The sequence below is a fragment of the Ascidiella aspersa genome, chromosome 5 (assembly GCF_963924565.1).
Source record: "Ascidiella aspersa chromosome 5, kaAscAspe10.2, whole genome shotgun sequence".
Taxonomy (NCBI): Eukaryota; Metazoa; Chordata; class Ascidiacea; order Phlebobranchia; family Ascidiidae; genus Ascidiella; species Ascidiella aspersa.
In genome coordinates, this window is record NC_139451.1 from 1,545,066 (window position 1) to 1,570,166 (window position 25,101).

General features: G+C 36.1%; 1 protein-coding gene across 1 annotated transcript; it reads right to left on the reverse strand.

The window, feature by feature from the left end:
- Positions 1–760: 760 nt before the first annotated feature.
- LOC146141431 (uncharacterized) lies at positions 761–20,681 on the reverse strand. Its single transcript, XM_083389810.1, has 25 exons — positions 20,200–20,681; positions 12,535–12,615; positions 11,607–11,786; positions 11,004–11,090; positions 9,855–10,067; positions 9,517–9,621; positions 9,099–9,238; positions 8,741–8,839; positions 7,901–8,594; positions 7,546–7,725; positions 7,067–7,174; positions 6,769–6,890; positions 6,240–6,321; positions 5,861–6,124; positions 5,024–5,368; positions 4,674–4,760; positions 4,403–4,502; positions 4,034–4,108; positions 3,608–3,684; positions 3,428–3,525; positions 3,030–3,111; positions 2,322–2,467; positions 1,961–2,059; positions 1,520–1,586; positions 761–1,218 (listed from the first exon to the last, which is right to left on the reverse strand). Exons 2-25 carry the CDS (start codon positions 12,593–12,595, stop codon positions 1,193–1,195), a joined length of 3,537 nt encoding a protein of 1,178 aa, XP_083245936.1. The 5' UTR covers positions 12,596–12,615; positions 20,200–20,681; the 3' UTR covers positions 761–1,192.
- Between the last annotated feature and the right edge of the window lie 4,420 nt (positions 20,682–25,101).

A 25,101-nucleotide genomic window follows, 5' to 3' on the forward strand; every position in this document is an offset into this window, starting at 1 on the left:
CACAATGTACTCATCTGTATTGTTGATAATAAATCTCAAAACAAAATAGGTCGAGTAGATCGACATCATCTTGATTAAGACGTTTCGATACGAACAAGTATCATCTTCAGTTAAATGTGACTGAAATCTATCCGAACCTCAGTTATAAAATGTGGAAGCCAATCCTTATCATTTTGAGTTTCTAGTCGTTCGGGGCGAATTAATTCAACTGAAATCTATTCACTTATGATTTTCAACCACCTTTGCAGACCCGTCAAAGTGTTCCTGTTCACACACTCCCGCTAACCAATTCGTGTCAGCCCTTATCCACTTGTAGTGAACGAACTGAATTAGTGTTTTAACTGAAATCTTTTTAGGAAACTTTAAGAAAGTCGGTGAAGTTTATATCATTATCAAACATAAATACCTCTTCTTTGGAAAAACAAACTGAATGCTTAGTTCGTTTGTTACAAAAATGCATTTATGTTTTTTTATCTGGCGTTTATAAAGAAACATTGTTGAAATATTATTTTTTGTTGCCTTTTTTTTTGATCTATGCCTGTCCCAACACTGCCAGTTGTTGAGCTTTTCTCAATATCGCAAACGAAAAAAAAAAGATTAGAAAGTGTTAAAAATCATCTAAAAATTCGTTCACACGCCTCTTATAACAAACACAATTTTATTTTCATCCAATTTAAAATATTTGATATTTCTTAACCCTTCGCATCAAATCGTAAAAGCACAAAATTAAGTTTAAAAACACGCCAAGTTCAATGGGGTTTGTTTTATTGAACAAAAACAAAGTAAATGTCATTTTTTTTAATCGTTGCAATTATGCATTTAGAATAAAAAAAACGGCCAACAAAATGGTAAAAACAACAAAAAACATCGAAAAAGTCCGTAAAACCACATAAAACGTCAAAAATCAAATATTCTTACAACAAAAGTTTTTAAAAAGTCCGAAAAACAGATAACACGCAAATTTTGAAAAAGGCGTTGTTTTATTGAACAAAAACAGCAAATTTACAAAATTTAATTCAAAACGAACAATATCCGCCAGCGGCGATAAAGAGCCGCGGTCGCTTTTGGGGTTTCCCCGCGTCCGACATCTTTGGGAACATCATAAAGTGAAAAAACACCGAGGGATAATAAGTTAAACGCGAGACATCTAGCGGCAGTCGCGCCGTGATCGTGGCGGCCGCCAGGAGGTGCTCTAACCGACGTTGCTGGCGATGACACCTGGAAGAAATAACAGTGTGGGCGTTTAGAAGTGAATAATAAGTTGTTTTCCGAAATTAACCAAGCCTTGAAAAAGCGTTACAAATGACTTGACTTGGACTTAAGTCATTTCAAATTGACTTGACTTGGACTCAAGCTATTTAAAAATGACTTGACTTGGACTTAAGTCATTTCAAATTGACTTGACTTGGACTTAAGTCATTTCAAATTGACTTGACTTGAGCTTATTTTTTTGCAAATGCCTTAAGCAAGTCTAAACAATTAAAAACTTAAACAGTTTTAGGTTGAAATTATAACTTACTGCAGCAGCCGTTGGTAATTCCGGAAACCCAGTTTCTATAAGCTGGCACGGTAGTGAAGGCGAGAGGCTGAAAGCGAAAAACATTTGGAGTTAGATTGCAAGTTCAAGAAAAATTCTTACGTTTATAAAACTTTTCTTAAAAAAATAGCAAGAACCGTTTGATATTAGCATATCGTTTTGCTTTATCTGCCAACACATTAGGAATTAGACAAAATCTGTTTTATTTACAAACCAAATATTCTGTTCGAAGCACAATTTCTGGAGGTCTAATTACACGTAGAATGAATTACAAAGCTCACACGAAATTAAATGAAATCCATTCATTTCGAACAACGCGTATGCGCCTTGATACTCATTCTACGTCTACCTATTCAACATCTCACTGTTTCAACTTCAATTGAAATTTCAAAGGTAAACAAGACACAGTTATTAAACAATCACCTTGCTCGAAGTGCAGTCGGTGGCGCCGAAGTGGATGCCGACGAGGGTGTACGTGCTGGTCGTCATGTCAAACGTCAAAGCGGGGCTGCCACCGTCTCCCTGACAAGAAAATATTACAGTTTTAAATATATTCTTATCTTGGTATAATGAAAAAAAAAGTTTTTGCTGAATAATTTTTTCTAATCAAGAAAATATTGGTTAAATTACCGCCCATACTGCAATAATAATATATGGTACCTGAAATGTTAAAAAAAATACATATGCAAAACAAAAGGACTTCCTTTAAGTGAAAGCTTTGTTTTGTTTTCTACTTGATTCGGGTAATTTTTTATACTTATCGGTTTTGAAAGGACAAACTTACAGTGCAGGTGTTTTCTCCGACAGTTGCAGGCGTGGCGCAGAAGGCGTTGTTGAGCGGGATGGCGCCGCCGTAGACCTTTATGCAATCGGCGTAAGGAATCACGGTCAGCTTGATTTCCCTCAACACTCCCATCGGGCTAATGGGACCTTTTTGAAAAGCAAACAGTTTGGTGAAAAAAAAAACTTGAAAAAACCTAAAAGACGTAAAATTCCTGCCGTATTCTTGTGAGTTTTCCTAGGGCTTTACTCGAAATTACAAGTCTTGTCATGACTGAAGTCGATCACTCGACCTGCATGACTTGACACATTCGCATTTGAGGCACTGATTTCAAGTGAAATAAAGTCAATTCAGCAAAAAAACAGGTGAAATTATTAGACTTAACTTAAGTATTTTTGACAAATAGCTTGACTTGACTTGGGTATTTGTGAAAAAAAAATAACTTGACTAGCTTTTATGTTTCATCGGTTGTTTGGTAAATATTTTATGTTTTGATATTTACCTGTTCACAGAAAGTACAACTCTGTTATAATTTAAACAATTAGTTCAGTGTTTTTGACCTATGGCCATTTGATTATGTCGCCAACTGAATAAGTTTTATAAGGTTAGATTATTAAGATTGGTTCAACAATTCTTAAGTTTTGAAACAAAAATGAACAAAAGTTATTTTTGCAGTCACGTGGCAATTGGATACTTGGTCATTCGGCTTACCGGTCGCTCCGAATCCAGCGACGAAAATAGTCGTTCCGACCGGGACGATTGTCGCCTTTGCGGGGAGACAAACCGGTTTCACCTGCCGCACACAGACGCACAGATTTACAAACGGAATTTTAAAAACACATGAAGACATTTTTCTAAGTACTTGTATTATCATCCGTTTATGTGACAAAAACCAGACTTATTTTTGCATTTTTTATAAGATATACTATCAGTTGGTTTTGTTTTCCCCATTTATAAAAGATGAAACTTAATTGATAAGTGAGGTTTGAATAGATTTCAGTAACACTAACTAATAAAGATGCAAGTTGGTAGCGAAACGTCTGTATCGAGAACATGTCGACAGAGAGACTAAAAAGTCGTCCAGGTCTGTTAGGGACCCCTTTACTTACCGAGCTGGCGAAGGTGAGCATGGACACCTGCATGAGCGCCAAGTCGTTTGCTGTTTGCGTCACTGTGGCCCTGTCGTGGTAGATGACCCTCGTAACCGCTGCAAAAACGCACAGCATTAACAACAAAATCAGCGCATTTTCAAAAATTCTTCCTTAAGATAGTTGACATTTTGAACTTACGAACTGATTGTCCGGTGACAAAGGGGTTTGAAGGATCGATTGTTCCAAGAATCAACTCGTATTGTGACGCGTCGGAACTGAAAAGACAAACGATCGTCACAATAGGTTGCTTTTACGTCATAAAAGTGTTGTCAAAAGTCTAGAACCAAACTGTAGACGTTTGTTTAAAGAATTTCGAGCAAGAAACAAAATATTTGGCCTTGGGAAAATGTTTAATTGAATATAAATAATAGGAAAAACTTATAACATAAATATGTAGTCCCAAAAAAATCGAAAGGTCTAAAACAGCCACAAATCAATGTATTAGAAAGCGATTGATATTATTGAGTTTTTGAACAACGAAATTTTCAACAAAATGTTGTCGTTAAACACTATTACGTCGGCATTACGTCAGCATTACGTCGGCATTACGTCACAGCTACTCACTTTATGAAGAGACCGAGGGGGCTGTTGGGGGTCGGGTCTTGCTTGAGGCACGAGGCGGCCGTCAAAACCCATTGTCTGCGAACAATCGAAATTGTTTCAGGGAAATTAGAACGGAACAAAAATTACATGATTAAAATATAAATAAAAATAAGTCAGAATTTTACTAAGATTAAGCCAGGATAAAAAACAAAACAAAAAAAACAGGCATAAATAAAATTAAAGCCAGAATAAAATCTTTTTTAAACATATGCAAGTATGTCCGAAACTCGTTTGATAAAGCATTGCGTCATGTTTATCGTTCTTGCATTTTCCGCAAAAAAACATTACGTCATTAAAGCAATTGGTCATTAAAACAATGACGTCACTTACGAGCAAACGACGACGCCGCTGCATCGGACGGTGGTTTGTCCCTTGAGTCGGATCAGGACCTGCCAGGGCCGGTCGGCGTTGCTCGACGCTGTCACACCGCCTGCGTGTGACGTCATAATGCGTTAACAAAGGAACGCCGCGGTTATACCGCATGTAGTTTGCCACGGACCGATAAATAATCGCTCAATTTCGGTTAATTATCCAAATATATTAAATAAATTTCAACAATATTCTCCTTAAATGTGTATCGAAAAAGGGGATTCCCGCTCACCGACAAGTCTTGCCAGCACACTGGTGGATTCCCCGCAAGTGAAATCCGACGTGCAGTCGATCACGGTTCCAACCGACGCGGGAAGCTCTGTGTGACGTCATAAAGTGCGTTAGACCCAAATTAAATCAGAATTACAATTGGAGCACACAAGCAATCACAATTAGATTAGAATTGAAACAATTAGATTAGAATTGAAAAGTCGCATTTTGCTCTAATTCAATGAATCTCAAACTAGAATTATTTAATTGTCAAAGTCTGCAAACAAGCGTTTAATTAAGTAGAGGTCTACACACAAAAAACGACACTTGTAAGGGTGCGGGATTCGAACCGACGAGCCTCGGAACTCTCACCTTTGTTGAAGCAGGCTCCCTGCAGATTGGTGAGGACTTGGCCTGCGTCCCAACAACAACCCCGGCTTTCGCATTGTTGCTTCAGGATGGTATTGCGGAACGAGCTGCCCAAACTACCCCCCAGGCCCCCTAGGCCTCCCAAACTACCCCCCAGGCCGCCCAGGCCGCCCAGGCCACTCAGACCCCCTAAATTGCCGAGGCCTCCAAAGCCAGATAGGCCAGATAAGCCAGAAAGTCCAGATAAACCAGAAAGTCCAGAAAGGCCAGAAAGTCCAGATAAACCAGAAAGTCCAGAAAGGCCAGAAAGTCCAGAAAGGCCAGAAAGACCTCCAAGTGAGCCAAGACCTTTTGGAAAAAAATAAAATCGGTTCAAGTATAAACAGTTATTACACATTTTGTTTATATTTGTCGTTTTTAAACGAATTTTTTAGTTGTACACTACTTTTTATTAATTTTAAACTATTTTTTTAGGTTTTAAACGAATTTTTTTTTCACATAGATCTATATAATTCGTCTAACCGTCCTTTTTATCTAAAAATTAGAGCGAACAGCGTTTGAAAAAAGGAAATTTATAAAAAATCACCTTTTAGAAATTACTCTACCGTTTATATCAAGCTGTCGATTAAGGTTTAATTTAAAATATGGTGCAGACTTTCTGGAAACAGTCAAAGTTTGAGAACCACAGCTCTTAAAGTATTTTTCGGCTGAAAATACTTTTTAATTCCCCATTCAAAGCAGTTCATTGGCCACCCTTTGTTATCGTTCAAAAATATTCCAAAACGCCGGCGACAATACCCTTTATGACGTAACCTGCAACTTTTGTGACGCAACACTCACCTGCCAATTGTCGTTTCTTTCGCGATGGAAGGCCGTTGTAGGGGGGTACGGCACCCCCGCTGTTAGGGGAGACGCTTCCGGATCGGCCCAGGAGCGACAAGGCCCCAAGGCCCCCAAGGCCGCCACCCAGGCCGCCCAAACCACCCCCAAAACTTCCTCCCCCTAGGCCACCACTGAGCAGGGAGGAAATGAGAAGCGAGCTTTGTGAACCTGCGCAAGTCGTTCTAGCCGAGCTCGACAGGCCTAGAGCTGCTTGGCACGAAGCTGCGAGTAAAACAAGTATAAAGGATGAATATTTTTACGATAAATTCCTTGTTTTGTTACTTTACCATACATTTTTTGAGTTTTATTTTTTTCAGCTATAATTCCAGTAACTTACGTTGTGGATCTGTGTTCAGTAAATATTGCGTCTTGATTTCCGGACATCGATAACACGCTCCTGAACTAGAGAAGAAACAGCCCTGAAAAAAAACAACAGCTTAAAACAAAACTTGAAACACAGATAATAAAGTTGTTTTAGATTATAACCTTGTGGTTCTTATACAATCTTACGATAAAAGATGCAACTGGCAGTGTTGGAACAGGCTTAGATCTTAATATAAACAATAAAAAGTAATAACAGTATCAAAAGAAGAATAGTGGGAATATCAAAGCCCATATATACATGTGTTAAAAATCAATAAAGAATTGGTCGAAATGTTAGACTACGAGTAATTATCTTAAGATGTTATTAAATGTTCACAAAATTCTGCCTACTTAACTACATGAACATTCATTCTACGTTTAACTACAACAGATATGATCGAAGAATAATAATTACAACAATACCAAATGCTTGTATGAACCTGGTATGAGGCATAGAGCTTTTACTCACAACGTATCAACTGTTGACAATGAGTTCTACTCACAATGTTGTAGCATTCGACCTCAGTTCGAATATTGAGGTTGACTCCGACCTTGCAGTTGAAGTTGCTGCTGTACTCGGCTTCCTTCGATCGGCAAGTCGACTTCACACTTTCGGGCACGAGCGCTGACAACAAAGAACCAACAATAAGGCATTGTGACGTAAGAATAAGTAGGACAACAAGATAACTCGAGTTCTCCAATTTCAAGAAACAGAGCAAAATGTGGTTAATTCTAATTTGTGAATTGCTTGGCTGTTCTAGTCAAACTCCGTAATATTTTCCATTGGCATTTTAGACTTACAAGAGTCAATGATTCCAAAAGCTTCGTCGCTGGTCGCAGAATCGTCAGTTGAGGTTGTGATCCCAAGAAGAGGGTTCAGCTGGTTCCTGATCAAGTTAAGACCGCCACCTAACGGACGAAAAACACGTGCTCAGAACAATGGGCATTCGTTGTCACGCATCAGCGGTCATTAAACTTCTTTTGCCGAAATGTTAATTGAATTTGACCACTTTAAATTGTTTAAGTCGTTTTATAAAACGTAAGTTAATTACAGTAAAAATCATTTTATCTTAAGTTTGACTTAAGTGTCGTAGCATTGCTCAAGTTGGAGTTGTTGACTTAAGTTATAAAACCTTGTTGCCTTAAGTGTCATAAAATTATTCACTTATGTCAGAGTAGTTAAACTAATTGAAGTTCGTGACTTGAGTATATAAATAAAAGTAAGTTAATTACAGATCATTTTATCAGTGACTTGAGTTTGAATTAAGTCACACAATTACCAGTGAGTAAGGCAAGTGGATTGCTGAGAAGGTTCTGTAGACATCCAGTCTGCTGAATAACGCTCGTTCTCAGAATCGAACTGATTCCAGCACTTCCAGAAGAATCACCAAATGAGTTTAAGATGAACTGGCAGAAAAGCGGGTTGGGAGGTTGCCTTGGGGCGGGAGTGCCGACGAAATCTGCCGGAAAACAAATGTGTTGCTGCATTTTTAAACTGATTTCAGTAAGCTGTTAGACATACACTTAAATATTTAAATGTCCGCAAAAAAGAGTTGAGAAGCACTGTGAAACCAACCTTTCTTGATACGAGAACTCTATTTTAGTTTTAAAGAAACTTGTAAGCAGTCAACCAACCTGGTTCCAATCCTCCAACAGACTGAGGTTGTCTGGGTCCCGTGGGTCGCCGGTTCGAACCCCCGAGTCCCTGGCTGAGCAGGAGATTTGAAAGTGCATTGCTACTCGAACCTCCACCGAGTGAAGCCAAAGCATTCGTGCTGGAACCTCCAAGAAGCGTCGAAAGGCTGCTACCCCCAAGTCCACCCAATCCGCTAAGACCCCCTAAAGCACTAAGTGGATTACTATTTCCTAGGCCCCCGAGTCCTAATGCACTCAGTGGGTTACTGCCCCCAAGTCCCAATGCACTCAGTGGGTTACTGCCCCCAAGTCCCAATGCACTCAATGGGTTACTGCCCCCAAGTCCTAATGCACTTAAGGCGTTACTGCCCCCAAGGCCACCCAATGCACTCAATGGGTTACTGCCCCCAAGTCCTAATGCACTTAAGGCGTTACTGCCCCCAAGACCCCCCAATGCACTTAAGGGGTTACTGCCCCCAAGACCCCCCAATGCACTTAAGGGGTTACTGCCCCCAAGGCCACCCAATGCACTCAATGGGTTACTGCCCCCAAGACCCCCCAATGCACTTAAGGGGTTACTGCCACCAAGACCCCCTAAGGCCCCAAGTGGGTTTCGGTTGTTAATTGGGGTACGGGGGGTGTTTGGTGCTTGGCCACCGGCCTGGTTTCCTTGTCCAACTGTTCCCAATAGTCGCTGCAAAACAAGGAGCTCTGTTATTATAAGGCAACACGTGTGAGTAAAAAAACATGGCAAAAATTGAAAAGTTTAAAGGCTTTCAAAGTTAATATGAAAAAAAACACGAAAAAAGCCTTGCATCAACTAAATAGATAAAAACTTACTTGGATTTCAGCTTGGACGACTTCGTTCGCGAATTCTTGGGTCACGACCAATGTGGTTGAGTTACATCTCTGTAATTGGCTGGCGAAAACATCACGGACCTGAAAGTGTTACCATAACCGGTATGTTAGACACAAATTGAATAAGCTTCAATTCTAGTTCGAGCTAAATAATGAAAGCGAGGTCAAAATTGCATTTTTACAAAAACTTCCAATTAATTGTAAATGAAATCGCAATTTACGAAAACTTTGAACTTTTTGTAAAATTAAATTACATTTTACAGAAATTTTTCCATTTTTGTTGTTGTTGATTAATATTATTTTTTTTCGGGGGAGATAAGAAATCAAACAATGACGTCACCTGTGTGGGTAGCTGCGCCGAGTTGTAGAAGGTGCAAAGGGCGGCGGTTTTTTCTTCCTCCGTGAAAGTTCTTGTCGGCCTCTGGTTTTGAGGGCTGTTGTTGTTTCCAGCTTGGATGTTCGTGCCGAGGGCGCCACCACCTGGACAAAAAAACGAGTGTAAAGCAAACGCTAGGTGGCGTGGCTGCGCAGGTGAACGGATTTCTGTGGTTCGTGGTTAAAAACGTCGGTTTATTTTTTTTTTAAGTTTTTTAACAATTGAAAGGCAAATATGGAGTTTAGGCTCCGGGTATTTTTATTTTAGATTAAAAAGCCGCAATTTTTATTTTTTTTAAATAGTTTTGGATAATTATGGATTCCGAATTAATAAACCCATGACAATATAGAATCTATTTTATACACACAGTGACGTCACTTACCGATTGATGACGCTTGATTTGGTGCGCCCGGAACCGGACCGTCGACTTCGATTCCGAGTTCGGTCAAAAGGTTTGCGAGGTTCTTGGGCCGCTCGATAGGTGGCGCTGTTGAGCAAGAGAGAAAACTGTTAGCCGCGTAAAAAACTTAAAATAAAAAAACTCTGAAATTTTTTCTCGAGTTATAAAATCCCCGGTGGGTCCAGACCGAAAAAGTAAAATTAAAGACTTTTCGAGAATTACAGAAAAAAATTGTCAAAAAAAAAGTTTCTTCTCCCTTGTTATTGACTCAATTTTGTTTCTGTATAGAGAAATAAAAAAATATATAGTTATGAACTCACCAGTAGGTCCAGGCCTGGTTGGGGCAGGGGTAAGGGTTGAAATGGGGACCTGGGGTCTGACTGGACCCTGCCCCGGGATGGGTCGGGAAACCCCCGGAAGGTTGTTGAAGCCGAAGAAGTTTGGGACCGGGTTGGTCGGTAAAATACCGAAGGGGTTTCGGGCCCCAGTTGGAGGAAAACGACCAAATAAGTCGGGGGTGGGACCGCCGCCCGCTGTAAGTAAAAGTTTTTTACTTTTTTTTATATATTTTTTTATTTTTTTTTATTTTTATAATTTTGGGATAGTGTTTTTTTCTTATTTTCAAGTTTTTCGTTGTGGAAAAAAAGGAAAAAAGTTATTTTTTTTTTTTCTAATGTTTTGGAAATGATGTGCAAAAATAAAACAAAGACTTAAAAAAAAAATCAGCCCGCTGCATTTAAAAAGGAAGTTTTTTTTTAATTATTGGGGTTAAGAGGTAAAAAAAAATATTAGGAAGTATTTAAAACAAATAGCCTACAAAATTAAAACAATATTAAAAAAATTAACTTTTATAAAATACAAAAACCAAAAACGCAAATTCCGGCTACAAAAACGGTTAGTATATTTTGGAAGAAAAATAAAACTCTTACTTCGTGAAGGACATACACTATACAGCAATGCTTTTCAACCTCTTTTTCGCGGTAAACCAAATATTAAGCGTAAGTATATGACAACTGAGCTTTGGCGACACAATTTTTTTTCTTGTATGCGAAATAAAAACTAATTCATTGTAAGCGAACAAAAAAAGGCATTGGGCCTAGCATGAAGAATTTCGAATTTTAATAATTATTATAAGACATTATTTGTATTGCTCCCTTAAATTTCTTAGATCTCAATTAGTATAAACATCCCAACTACTGCGGTCGGCGACCAAATCAAACAGCGACCTAATTTTGGGTCACGACCCATAGGTTGAGAAGCACTGCTAAACAGCTTAAAAAATGTTTTTTTTTCAGTTTCTTATTTTCTGTGGTGAATGATTAAACTGATAAATAAAAACAATTATTTTTTATGATAAACAAAAGTTGGATTTGCATTGTTTCCAAGATATTATGCCAAAAGTCCTTGTATCGGACGAGTACCGATACTACCACAATATTATCGGATATCCTTGGAACCATGTTACTTACCAGGAGCTGGTTGAGTGGGCGATGGTTGTGTCGGGAAAGATGGTTGTGGTCTGAATGGTGCCTGGTTTTGGGTTGGTGTTCGTAAAGCTGCAAACAACGCGATAATATCAGCTTTCCACAATCACACAACACAATTCGAAAAGTACTTTATTCATGGTATCTTCGGCAGGAGGTTGTAGTTAAACGTTGAATTTGTATCGTCCAATAAAAGTTGTATCGTTCAATAAAAACACTAGTATCTTTAAAACTTACATCGACCAATATTATGAAACGAAGATTGTTCATTATTTCGACTTGTATCGCCCAAATTAAAAATATATCGCCGATCAAAACTTATATTGTCCGACATAGATTCAGTTCAATAAATACTTCTATTATTCGAAAATAATTAAATCTGAAAAAAACACTTGTATCGTCCCATAAGCACTAGTACCGTACAAAAAACACTTGTATCGTTCGATAAAACATATATCGTTTAAAAAACACCCCAAAATCACTTGTGCATCCGATTACAAACAAATATATCGTCTGATTACAAATATATCGTCTGATTGCAAATATATCGTCCAATTACAAATATATCGTCCGATTACAAACACTCACGGTAGTAGCAGCGGGGTGCGTTGGGCGCATTTCTGTACACCGTATCGTCATAGCAACATTTCTGCTCTGTGTTTGGGATGGAGAGGCGCTCGCAGTTTGCCATACTGATGCTATCTTCGTTGGCGCACCTCTGTCGTTGCTCGGGCGGCACAATTAAGCAGTTCGATGAGACAGTGAACGCTGGAGAATAAGCGAGTTTCAATATACCGTTGCAGGTCGTGTCATTAGCATACCAGGTCGTGTCATTGTAACATAACAGCTTTTAACATATTGTGTCATTATTCCAAAAAAGGTCGTGTATGATACTACAAGAAATACAACAGGAGGTTCATTATTCCAAAACTGGTCGTGTCATTATTCCAAAACTGGTCGGGTCATAATACAGTAAGAATATACCATAGGAGGTTGTGTCAATATACCGTTACAGGTCGTGTCATTATTCCAAAACAGGTCGTGCATAGTACTACAAAACTATACCATAGGAAGTCATGTCATTATACTATGAGTCTATACCGTAACAGGTCTTATCATTATTCCAGGTGTTATAGTCTAAACCAGAGGTTCTTAATTTATTTGTCGCCAAGCCCTGGTGGGTCGTTTTAATTTTCCAACGGTTGAGTTACTAAGCTTTTAAAAACTTTAATTGATGATGACGTCAACAATTTGTTTTAAAATCTAACCGTGCCAATGTATATAGAAAGTAATTTTAATATGTACAGGCAAGTCGTTTGGTGAAGAGATTTGTTTTTTGGCGATTGTCTTCTTTTTTTCAAATTTTTTTTGAAATAAAATTATAAAAAAAAACTCTACATAACATATTATGACGCGAGATTTATGTCCTCTGACAACTAATACATAGAAAATCGTCCTAAAAAATGTTCTGCGGTAATGAGGGTAAAATAAAGTCTGAACATTTCATAAATCTCACCTGCATTGCAGCGCTTGAATGACGTCACAATTACAAGGACAACTGCAATTGTTAACTTCATAATGCAGCTTGTTAAGTAGCCTGGAATAAAAAAACAATTGATAAAAAACTGGGTTCAGATTTCTCTGTTTTCAACAAACATGAAAAAGTTGTGAAATTCTTGCTGAAAAAGCGATTTGAATAACGTTTAAGCTCCTCTCTTTTCCGTTTCTTAACTATTTCGAAAACACTTAAGTTTCTAACGTTTGAAGTTTTGTCAACTAAAAGCCCTTTTTTATATTAGTTTTTCGCTTTTTATTGAATTTTGCTTAACAAAAAACTAAACTGTTTCAAACATTCAAACAGATAGATTTCCATTTTTAAATACTAAATATATCACGTTATTTTAAAGTTCATGCGATATTTATTCCTTGTTGTCTTGCAAGTAATGATTACCATCCGTCGTGTTTTTTGCTACGATCGCCTTAAAAAACCCTATACTATTTGGGGCGGTTTGTTATCCTCAAAGTAAACATTTACGTCGTAAATCAGGCAATGTTGCTGCTGCGACCCAATTTTAATCTGCTAGTTAAACAAGCAACTTCCCATTTACCAGGGGCAACAAAAAGAAATAAAAAATAAAAACTCATGACGGAAAATTTAAAGAATTAGAAAAGGTGAAAGATTAAAAGTTGGAAGAAAAACAAACATTAAAAGACATTCAATTGATTTAAAAAATATATTGTTCTTTAAAAACTTTTCAACACGTAACTCAACTCAGGAAAGGCTTTAAAAGACTTTGTGTCAACTTATTCTCGCAGAGCAATGTAAAACATCCAAATACGTTTTAAAAAAGTTTTTTTTTTTTTTTTTTTTTTTACGATGACTTTACGATGATACGCAAAATCAATGTAAAAAATATTCAAAACATATAGGTTCAATACGTAAGACTTCAAAGATTTTGTAAAGGTTTAAAGATTTTGTGTCAACACTAAAAAAAACTTGGGTTTTTAACTTTTTACAATAAAAATCAGATTTAAAGACCTACTTAGTGGCAAGCTCCCGCAAAAAAAAAATTATGACTAGAAGCAAATTAATTCAAAAACATTAAAAAAATAAGGTTTTTTTAAAAACTTTTCAATACAAAAAAGAATTTAAAGACTTTCTAAGTTGCAACGTCTCGCAAAAAAAACTAAAACTAAGAGCAAATTAATTCAATTCCTTTCCTAATCTCAGACACGAGTAATATCTCTGTTCGTAAAACAACTTATTTATAAACTTTAAAATCGCGGCGAAATCACTCGCAGAAAAAAAGCCGCACATGCGCTAGCGTCGTAAAACAATTTGCTCGCGATTCGACTCGTTCGAGAACGCTTTTTTCCATGTGTGACGTCATAAACGCCGCTTCTAATCGACCCTATGACCGCAGCGAAGCGTTTGTTTTGTCATAATGGTGAAGCGGCCATCTAATTGTTGATTGTTATGGGAAATCTCGAATGTTTACGGCGCTGATGTTTTCTAATCCACTCCAAACTGTGTGTGTTTGTTTAAATACTGGATTAAATTTGTTCGGTTGAACCCTTTTAATAAGGTTTGCGAAAATCTTTGAGTTGAACTTCAAAACTTTAGCTGATCGCTTTAAGTATTTATACAATGGGAAAAAGTTAACCGATACAGCAACCAGTAGTGTCCGATAGCCGATATTTTAACACAAACTATCGCGATCCGATTCAATACAATGACCTTTTAAAATTGTTTGCGAAAATCCTTGATTTGAACTTTCAAACTTTAGCTGGTTGCTTTATATTCTAAACCTTTTTTTTTATAATTAAGTTGGAAATCAAAATGAACGGCGAAATAAAACCATTTAACACATAATAAAAAAACAACTCTGCTCCAAAGTCACAAATGTTTGTTTTAAAGTTTGAAAGATGAGCAAAAAAGTATTAAAAATTCATAATTACTTAAAAACGTTTAATTTATTATCAACTAATTGATTGCCAACAAACCAAAGAGCTTTAGAACCAACATTTTTCCAGTTTTAACTTTTTTAACCAATGTTAACTTCATTTAGATGATTTTAAGTTCGATATTGTTAAACCGGTTCCACATTACCGCATTGTGTGCAATAAGTCTATGCAAGGTATTAGCGTAATCTTCGTTTTTCCTACAAGCTCTAAGTCGACCTGTTTATTTTGCTAGCGCTTCGTTAATATTGCTACAACATGGGATTATCCGGTCGTTTAAAGTTTGTCAGGGTTATACGATTCTGCTGGAAATTCACAAAACAAACTTTAAAAGCCAACGTTTTCAGTCAGCCTTTCACAAAATATTCATGCAATAAACTTTAAATGCTTGACTTTAAATTGATCAGTTAAAGTCAGAATGCACCAATAGAGTTGGGATCTGAAATGTCCTTCCAAAATAAATGTCAAAGCTTGAAGGGTCGAGTATCGACATCGTATCATAAGCACTTGTATTATCATCAGTTGATTTTTAGATGTCTATATACTCGACCTTTTTAACTATCAAATTGTTTTTTAAGCTACATTACAGATACATGAATAGTGTACCTAAGTTAAGGTTGTAGTACAAACTTAAAATGCAAGCCTAAACGCTAACTTTACATTTTCCATTTAAATCAAATTTAATTTTAATCTTGGTTTCACTAGTTTGTAAACTATTAAGAGTTTTATAATTGGACAAAAAAGTGATACAGTTTATTTTAGCGATAATATTTAACATTTGTTTCGAACAATTTGGGTCAAATTTTCCTGTTAAATTCACATAAATATACCAAAGTCTCCTAATTGTGCACAAAAAACGTTTATTTTATTAATATTAAAACCCTTCGGTATTAATATGAAACACTTAATACGAATATAAAGTGTTTTTCCTCCTATCAATAGCCAAATTAGTCAATTGCTTGGGATCTACTAACAAGCTGCAGTCGTTGAACTTTAAAGTTCATATTTTAGGAGTTTAAGCTTCACAGACCAAACTGGTTTGACAAGAAGTTGCTTTGCAGCTTTAGAAATCCAGTTTCCGCGCGGAAAATCGCGATATTTCCATTTTCCTTCGCTCCTATAACTTTCAATCGGGTCTCAAATTTAAATTACTCGGCAATTTGTAACAAAATACCTCACTGTTGCGTCACAATCGCACTTTCTAATCGAACAATAGCAAACGTTGTAATGTCATAAAGCGCGGGAAACTTGAAGGCGTTTGTTGTTTGAACAATGCAACCGATAATGGGCTTTCATTCACGAACAACGGCGACTGTGACATCACAATAAATTTTATGACTTGCACGTGTCTGATTGTGTATTGAGAATATTTGCGGAATAACGATTTCGCGCCAATAATGACGTTTTTTCAGCTGAATTTAAGTTTATTTGTAAAAGTAAGATTTTCAGTTTGTTTTACAGCTTTTAAAGCAGAACTTATAATTCAATTTTGAGCATAACTGCAGTATTTTGTATTTTTTATTAAATTTGAGATCTTTTTAAACCACGTTTGACCTCGTATTTGTAACAAGTTACATTTCCAACCTCACAATATTTGTTTCTTGTCCTTATATGCGACAAAATAGGGTAAACTTAAATTAATCAGATTTTTAGAGTAGAGATGCTCTGATATTGTAAGAACAAATATATTTTGTTTGATTTAAAGCTAAATAGTTTTAATTAAACTATATTTTGGGTGTTTTTCTGTAATTTGAACGTCTATAAATTATTGTTACGCAGATTAAAGTAGACTAAACGGACACATTTTTGTATGGGCTTTTATATTATTTCCAGCTAAGAAAAAACACTTGTTTATAATTTCAACAGTTGAAACGTAATTTCTATGAAATTCGCTGTCCATGTTTCGGGCGTTGAAGGCGTAACCATTGCAACGATTTGTTGTCCGCAAATAAACGAAGGTTTAGCCTAAGGCCGAGTTTATGCGGCATTTTTTTCAATGCAGCTTTCTGCATTTGGCCAGCTTTTGTACTTCCGTGCTAGGCGCAGATAATTTGGAAACCGCGAGGTACTTGTTTCCTGCATTTTGCCTTGGGCTATATCTACTAGCAGCAGTCAGGGATATCTCTGTGATCCAACAATCGAACGCAAAAAAAAAAAAGTTCTTTTTTGGCTACTGAAAAATTTGGAAGAAAAACATTCACAAAAGTAAGATGAAAAAGACAAATTCATCCCAAAATACCAAACATATCCACAACAGATGTTTTTAATCGCGTTTTGTCCGATCTTTTAGCCTAAGGGAAACTTTTACAGACGTAGCATTGTTTCAATGCAGCTTTTCATTTGGAAGCCTAAAAATTTGTTATTTCTCTTGTGATATTTATTCTGGTGTTTTAGTCCAACAAATGTAAAAATAAATGAAATAAAGTCGAAAGACTTACAAGGATAGGACCTTAAAGCGTTTTAAATTTTTAAACTTTCATATTTTAAAATCTGTATTTGATTTTTCAAAGTATACAACAAGAATTGCTAAAGCATTTTTTTTGGAAAAAAACTAGTCCACGTTACCCCAAGGTTAAATAACCCATGTTCTAAGTAAAAAAGGAATAAACTAGATATTTTGCAATAGTATTAAGAAGCACAAAGAAACACATTAGATAAATTTTGGAAGAAAAGGGCAAATTCATCCCAAAACACCAAAAATACCAACAACGGGCGTTTAAACCACACTTTTAAATCGTGAAGCAAGATTAAATCGTGCAACAAACAAAGCTATGTATTCTAGAACGCCGCACATCCAATCAGCACGCGGCTGTGGTCACGTGGTACTTCCGTGCTAGGCGCAGATAATCTGGAAACCGCGATATACTTGCATTTCTGCATTTTGCCTTGGGCCATATCTACTAGCAGCAGTCAGAGATATCTCTGTGACCTGACAATCGAACACAATGCGCCATTGTGCCTTGTTTAGTTTTAAACTGTCAAAAAAATTAAGTTTTGACAGCATTAGTTCCTTATAAATTGCTATTTTTAACAATTTTTCGTTTGGCAAGCTACAAAAACTTGGCATAAACACCCATTTTAATAAAAAATGTCATTTTTATAAATTTTTTGCTAAGAAATTCCAGTAATTTAATGTTTAACACCATTGTCATAAAACTAATCTGTTTTATGTATCATTTTTATGTTAAGCAACTATATAAATCAGGGTTTAACATCAAATTTATTAAACTATTCTATTTTTATAATGTTTGGATGAAGAAGCCAGATAAATTAGGGTTTAACATTAATTTTATTTTAAAATGCCATTTTTATTCACTTTTTAAATATGTAAGTCCAGTAACTTCATCTTTAATACCAATTTCATGAAAGTATTCTATTTGTTTTATTATTTTGGGTTAAGAAGCTACTCAAATAAGCTTTTATAAAAAATATACTCTTAAAATAATTGCCGACTTCAGCTGTTTGCTATCGCGCACCAACACTTATCAGTTAAATCTATATTAAAAATCAAAACGTCGCCATTTTGAAACAACCACAAACACTTTGCGGTTTATTTTTGTCCCAAGCACAAAAACCAGCCGACATTATCGGGGTAAAATCTCGAGACGTTCAGCGCCGCGCGATGCCTTTGTTGCGTAGCGCCCCGGGGAATGTGACGTCACAAACGGCTGGGAAGAGTCGGCTTTAACAAGGGCGGTTGTGACGTGATAATAGGCCGCCCCGGAAGGCTAGGTTAAGTTTAATTCTCACCTTCAAGGCGGAAATTAAGGTTCGGGTTTTTTTATGACGTAGAGTTTGGTCAAATTTTAATGAAATACGCCAATATTTTTATTGATTGCAGGTTTAAAGAAATTCAAAAGCGGCAATTAACGACAGAAAGTGTAAAACCGCTTTTATAAACCGGTAATTTTGGTTTTTATTGGTTGTGTGCTGGATAAACGTGCTTAACTTATGCTTGAACACACGGCATACATTAAAACACGGTTTGGATATTTATCTAGCGTTAGAAGACATGTTAGGGCAGAATAAAGTTTAAAACGCCTTCCAGATTAGAAATGTGCTTATACTAGGGCAAACATTAATTAAAATTTACAATTTTCCCCCGTTTTTGATGAAAAAAACGTTGTTAAAATAGGGGATCGTTCAATTGATTGTAAGCTTAACGAACCCACTGGCGGTTATTATTAACAAAAAAGTGTCAAACCGCTTTTATAAAGATAATTTCAAGTTTTATAGTTTATGTGTTGGATAAACTTTAACTCTTGCAAATGCATTAACAACTGGGAGAACACGTTGTATTTAAACAAAGTTTGGCTATTTTACATATTTTTGAACTGTTTAACTATTTAAATATCTTCTTAATCAGATATACTACGCGTAAATGTAACAGCGAGGTTCTGACAACCAAAATTCTCTTCACTGAACTCTTAGTAAGGTTAAAGTGCAAAAATAAAACCTTGATATTAATAAAGTCAATATTAATAAAAAGGAGCCATGCTTTCGTATTGCTTTCACACTTTGTAGAAATCTTGCTCTAAACCAATCTCAATAAACCTAACCATACAAAACTACTGCAGTCGGCACCCAAGCAAACCAAACGGGAAATCTATTTTGGGTCGCGAGCCATGAGTTGAGAAACACTGATGTTCATGATTTCTACTAAAATTAACCCTCTTTTTGTGACAAAACATAATTGTTGGTTGTCAAAGAGCTCAGTTAGCCAACGTTTCCGAAAGCACTTTGAAAGGTCAAGTTTAAGTGACATCAAACCTTAACAGGAACTGACACTTAAGGTGGCAGCTTTTAAATAAATGATCCGAATTCGACGGAAATCTCACGGTATTTTGTCAGGACGTGACAAACTTTAAGGAAAAACCCTTTGGAAACGCCCTTTAACTGATAATTACGCTTTATTTCCTTCAAAAGATCGTAATAAGCAGTAATTTTGGTAAGCCGCAAACTATAGGCGTGGCATTACAAGGTTACCAAACCCCTAAACCCTTAATTACAAAAAGTTTACCAAGGTCAAATGAATATATTGTCAAACCTAAAATGCCGTTCTGTTGGGAAACAGGAATTAACTTTTATGTGTTTGGGCATAATGATGGTTTTAGTTAGACGTAGAATATATATCAAAGCTCATAAAAGTATGGAACATCTTGTAACGTTTCAAATAAGTCTTTGTTCATTTTCATGCGATTTTGATTTCCATCCAAACCATTGCATTTTTTGAGATGCAACCCTTATTTTTTCACGAATGCCTTTCTACCATTCATCATCGTGATGAAACAAAAAGTTACTGCGTTAATTGCGATGATTTTGAATTAGAAAACGGTTTATATCTTTGAAACAATTTTGTACGGTTTTCAATTCCTGATAACAAGTGGTATATCGGTACCCGGTTATATAATATCGGAATTTGTCCGATACTAGATTGCATACTATCAATACTAATTCACTCGGCTGGTATCCGAACAGATTTAAAAATTTTACGGAAATTTCAGCCGTGGTTAATATTGTTAGCGGGTATTCTACCTTGAAAGATAATTTTAACAAAACTTGTCGATTTGCTAAAACACTTTTAAGAAATCGAAAATTTGCAAAGTCGAGTAGACTCGCGCGTAGCCGCTTTACGTCATAAACGGTATCGTTGTACGTTTTATAAATGCTAAAAGAGTAAAGTTAAATATTTAAATAAAAATAAAAACGTAAAGCTTACCTTTAAATGTTCCAGAAAACTTTGCAAAGCCTACTGGAAAAGCGGGGGTCTAAAAAAGTGGATAAAATACAAAACAAGTTTGAAATTATCTCAACGAGACGAAACATACTCTTTTCAAAGATTGGTATTATTTAAAACTTTCGGTCAAAATCAGCAACTTTTCCTAAAATTTTTCAAAAACATGCCCAGCCAAATTTCAGAAATCAGGTTAAAAACCTGCAAAATTTTGCCAAAATGAAGCAAATTGATTTTATTCCGACAAAAAAACAACAGAAACGAGTAAACACAGTTAGGTGCAAACATAAAAAATGCAAAATTTCAATCGCGAGTGCAGTTAAATAAAAACTTGCAAAATTTTATTTGGCTAAAATCCCCAAAATCAGGTAAAAAATGTAAAACTTTGCCAAAACAAAGCAATTCATTTAATTTTGTGGCAAAAAGAATAGTTGTTTAACGACCTTTGAAATTATAAACGAAGCTGAACAAAAACCTGCAAAATTTTCTCGAAATAATTCACGAACCTGAGCCCACGCTTATATACCCGACTCCCGAGGCCTCTTTATCGCCCAACAAACGGCGCGCGCGCTCGAAATAAAGCCCAGGGCCATTGTGACGTCACACAGCTTCCGTGCCGCGGCCGGCGGAGCCCAAATGCGCCCGAGGTGGACCAAAAGCGCCAGGCACCGGTTGTTATGGGCGTAAATAAGCAAGGAAAGGTGATTTCGGGTTTTGCTCTTTGCTGCTCCTCTTGGGAGCAAAGAGTGAGAGGAGTGAGAGAAAAGTGAGAGTTCGCGGAATTGCTGTTGATTGCATTGGGATAACAGAGATATTGGAAAGAGGGTAAAAAGGGCCTTTGTATGATAATAACATCTTTGCTTTTGACTTTATTATTTTGATGGTGATAAAGGATTTGGTTAAATTTTATATTAAAGGTCATTTTTTCATAACAACTTCTTTGTTTTAGGATTGTTTTGATTTTGATAAAAGGCTTGGATCAAAGTTTAATGAAAAATTGGATTTCTCGGGCATAAATGCGCTTCGTAGTTTAATTTGACTTATGTTAAATTTATAGCCAAAGAGTTAAAGTTCCTGGAATTGCTGTTGGTTGCAGTGGGATAATGGGAATGTTGAAAAAGGGGTAAAAAGGTCGTTTTTTACTTGTTTTGATGGTGATAAAAGGCTTGGATTAAAATTTAATAAAAACAATCGGATTTTTCGGTTAAAAATGCACTGTATAGTTTGATGGAAATATCAGGAAGAGGGTAAAAATGTCGTTTTTTTATAATAAAGTGTTTTGAATTATTTTAACGGCGATAAAGGATTTGGAGAAAAGTAGGATTTTACAATGCGCTGTGTAGTTTGATTTGACTATCTCGTCAGTAACCGAATTATTGTTCCTTAAAAGCTAGAGATTTTTTTGCTTATTTTGCCCTAGTTTGTATAATAGCAGTCAATAGTTTCGCATTTTAATAGTTTTGATGGCGATAAAGGCTTCGACGAAAATTTAGACAAAAATCAGAATTTTCGGTTATGAATGCGCTGTATAGTTTGATTAACAAAAGAATCAAAGTGGAACAAAAATGGTAAAATATAGATAAAAGAGAAATACCGATGGAGACAAAATATGATTTTACCTATTGGTTTCGAAAAGAATATCAAAACTTACAATTCTTACTATGTTTAAAAAATGTTTTTATGCAAGATTGCAGACAGCTGTGCGTTCTATGATCCAAATAAGTACACTGAAGATTCCATATCTCGACAGAATGACTTCCAAGGCGGAATATTGTCGAGCGGACCACATTTTCTGATACCGATCTCAACCGGCGGATCAATCCTGTCGCCTTATAAGGTTAAACCTGGTGAGGCCTTCTTACTAGAAACCTCATGCTCCAAATTTTGTTTTTAATTTTCAAGATTCGAATTCTTCTTATGTTTTTTTTGTATTGTCGAAGCTTTTGAATAAAACAGTCATTTTACAAGTAAAAGCCAGCCAAAATTTAGTTCATACTTTCCATTTTATGTTAAAGTTTGGTTGTCCAAAAAATGACAATTCAATTCATACCTTGAGTTTTAAGGCCAATCATTTCGTACTACACCACAGAAATAATGCAAGCATCGAAAATTATAAAAACAACTGGTTTTTAGAAAAAGTACAACAGGATTCGTAACTTTAGGATAGCAGTGATTCCTTCGCATTTACCGATAACTGTTTCTTGTTCATCTTTATCAGAGGGTGTCAATTATTTTGAAGATGGGTCGCATAAGAAACATAAAATTCCTTGGCAGACCAGGTCAGTAAAGGGAATTTGAGATCATAATAGTATAAAGCGTGACTTATTATAAAGAATACAAATATCCTAGCTTTGACAAGCTGGTAGTAGTAGAAACAATTAAGGATGCAAGTGAGATTTACTCAATGAAATATTCTGAAATCAAGAAATGAAAATGACAAAACCTTATTGTTACTTAAAAAGTTTAGAAGAAAACAGGTCTCCGCGTTAGAACAAATAGAAAAAGCACTACTTAGGGAAGTGGTGGGCAATTATTTTCTAACACGGGGCCGCATGAGAAACATAAAGTGCATTGGCGGGCCGAGTTAAAAAAGGGATTGAAAATAAACATAATATAAGGTGTGTTTCTTTTGTAGAGATAGCTATAAATATTTTGACAAGCTGATAAGAGTAGAAATAAGTGAGGATGCCTTACAAGTGTAATTCAAAATATTCCAAAATTACGAAAAAACGTAAAAGGCATCTATTGGAAAATTTAGCCGCAGGCCAGATTAAATTGCTTGGCGGGCCGTGGTTTGCTCAGGACTGCCATAAGCTGTTTTAAAAAGACCCGCAGGGACATGTTAATAGTATTTCACATATCTTCATATTTTACACAAATGCTGACCTAGCCTAATTAAGTCTGTTCGATATCCCATTTCTTAGGACAATTATAGTTTTTGTGGCGCATCTTCAGCAAAACTAAAGAAGCATGGCGCATTACAAAAAAGGTTGGACATCCTTGTTTTGTGTTTGTATACATATGTGTACGTTTTCAAATAAAAAGACACTTAATATTAGAAGTGAAAGGATTAAGTCGCCCATCTTGTAAAAAAACAAGCGTGTAACTCAATGTTCCTCAACCCATGGGTCACGACCCCCCAAATTTTTTTTTCAAAAATTTCTCCAAAATTTCAAACGAACGAAAAGAAATAGGAAAACGTATAATGAATATCAAAGCCCATAAAGATGTAGGTAGAGTGCTTTAGGCATTTTCAATATTTCTTTCTTTATTTTTAAAACGCAAGCATGGGCTTTGATGTTGTGCGTCTAAGTAAGACATGGCTGGAATTTATTATATTCGAAGTAATTTACAGGCCAAGAACTCGGTCTAAATTCCTATGTTATGTTCACTTACAAATGTTCCTTGAATAGAATTGGGTCACCAAAGCTCGCTGGTATTCAGTGACGTGCGGTGAGGTTCCTAGATGGTGAGGCACTAATTTTTTCAAGCCACGCTTTTCTTTAATCTTTGTATATGGCCGTATTTGTCTAATTCTAAATAGAGAAATCAGGTGGAACTGTATAATGACAAATTGTATTTGATTCGCTTTTCTTTGACAATCACAAAAACGGTATCGTACTAATAAAAATAAAAAATTAGCCGCATGCTTTCACGTTTATTAGAAAAATGAAAACAAGAAACAGGGAAAGTAGAAAAGGCGATTTTTCTTAAAGCAAAGCCACCGGTAGCGTAGCCAGCCAAAAAAATAGGGAGGTGGGGCTGGGCAAAATGTTTAAACTTTTGTTGTTTAGCTTTTGCCATTGTATGAACTGCGCATCGAACACAAATAAACACGCTAGCAAACCGTTTCAAGCAGCAACTTACTGAGTTTTAGTTAGCGCAATACTCAAAAAACATTCAGAGAGCATAAACAAAATGACTAAAAAGTAGTAGCATAGCCTAAAACTACATCAATAAGTATAGCGAATTTAATAATAAATAAATCTTTTATGACGTAACAGTGTATGACAATTGAAGTTGGCATGCCTGTGATCGACTTTTGTGGTAGGCCTACTGCTTATAATGCAACAAAACAAATATTATTAAGAGCAGGCCTACAATATTTACAAATTTTTAGGGGGCTATGGCCAGTGGTGGGATTCAATTTTAGGTCAGCCGGTTATATCATAAAAGTCATATATTTTAGCCGGTTCTTTCACAAAATGTCATTTTTTGCAGCAAATAACTAATGTAGTTGCAAGAACAGGATGCAACCCAAGGTTTCAGCGAATGTTACGAACTGCCAACCGGCTGAATTCCATCACTGCTAACAGCCACACTAAAAAGCAACAGTGGTCTCATTACTTGTACTTATGACGCAACAATTAGACTTTCAGACAAACAATTACAATAGGAAAGTTATACAATTATAAAATTAACACAATGTATGACTGTTAATGTTACGTGCGACCTTGACCATGGGACATTTGAAAAAAAATCACGTGTGCTACTGGGATCTTAAAAATCAATGTATGAGATAAGAAGCAAAAAACCTGGGACAGTAACCAGTAATGCCAACCGGTTCGCTGATCTCATAAAATTCTGCGAGACGGTTCTACAGAACCGGTGCGAACCGGCTGAATCCCACCACTGGTTATGGCCTCTGTGCCCCCCTGGCTGAGCCTATGACAGTCACATCCACTCCTTTTTTACCAATCTCTTTGAAAGTTGCGTGTTATTTTTTTTGTCCAGTCGTCTGATGCAAACCTTTTAAATGTGCAGCAGATTTGCATATTTATGTCTCTAACTTTAGATTGATTGAAAGTGTAAATTTTCCTCCATTTTAGTTAAATTTTATAAAAAAAACAAAAACAATCCTTTACACTGAAAGAAGTCAATGTAGAA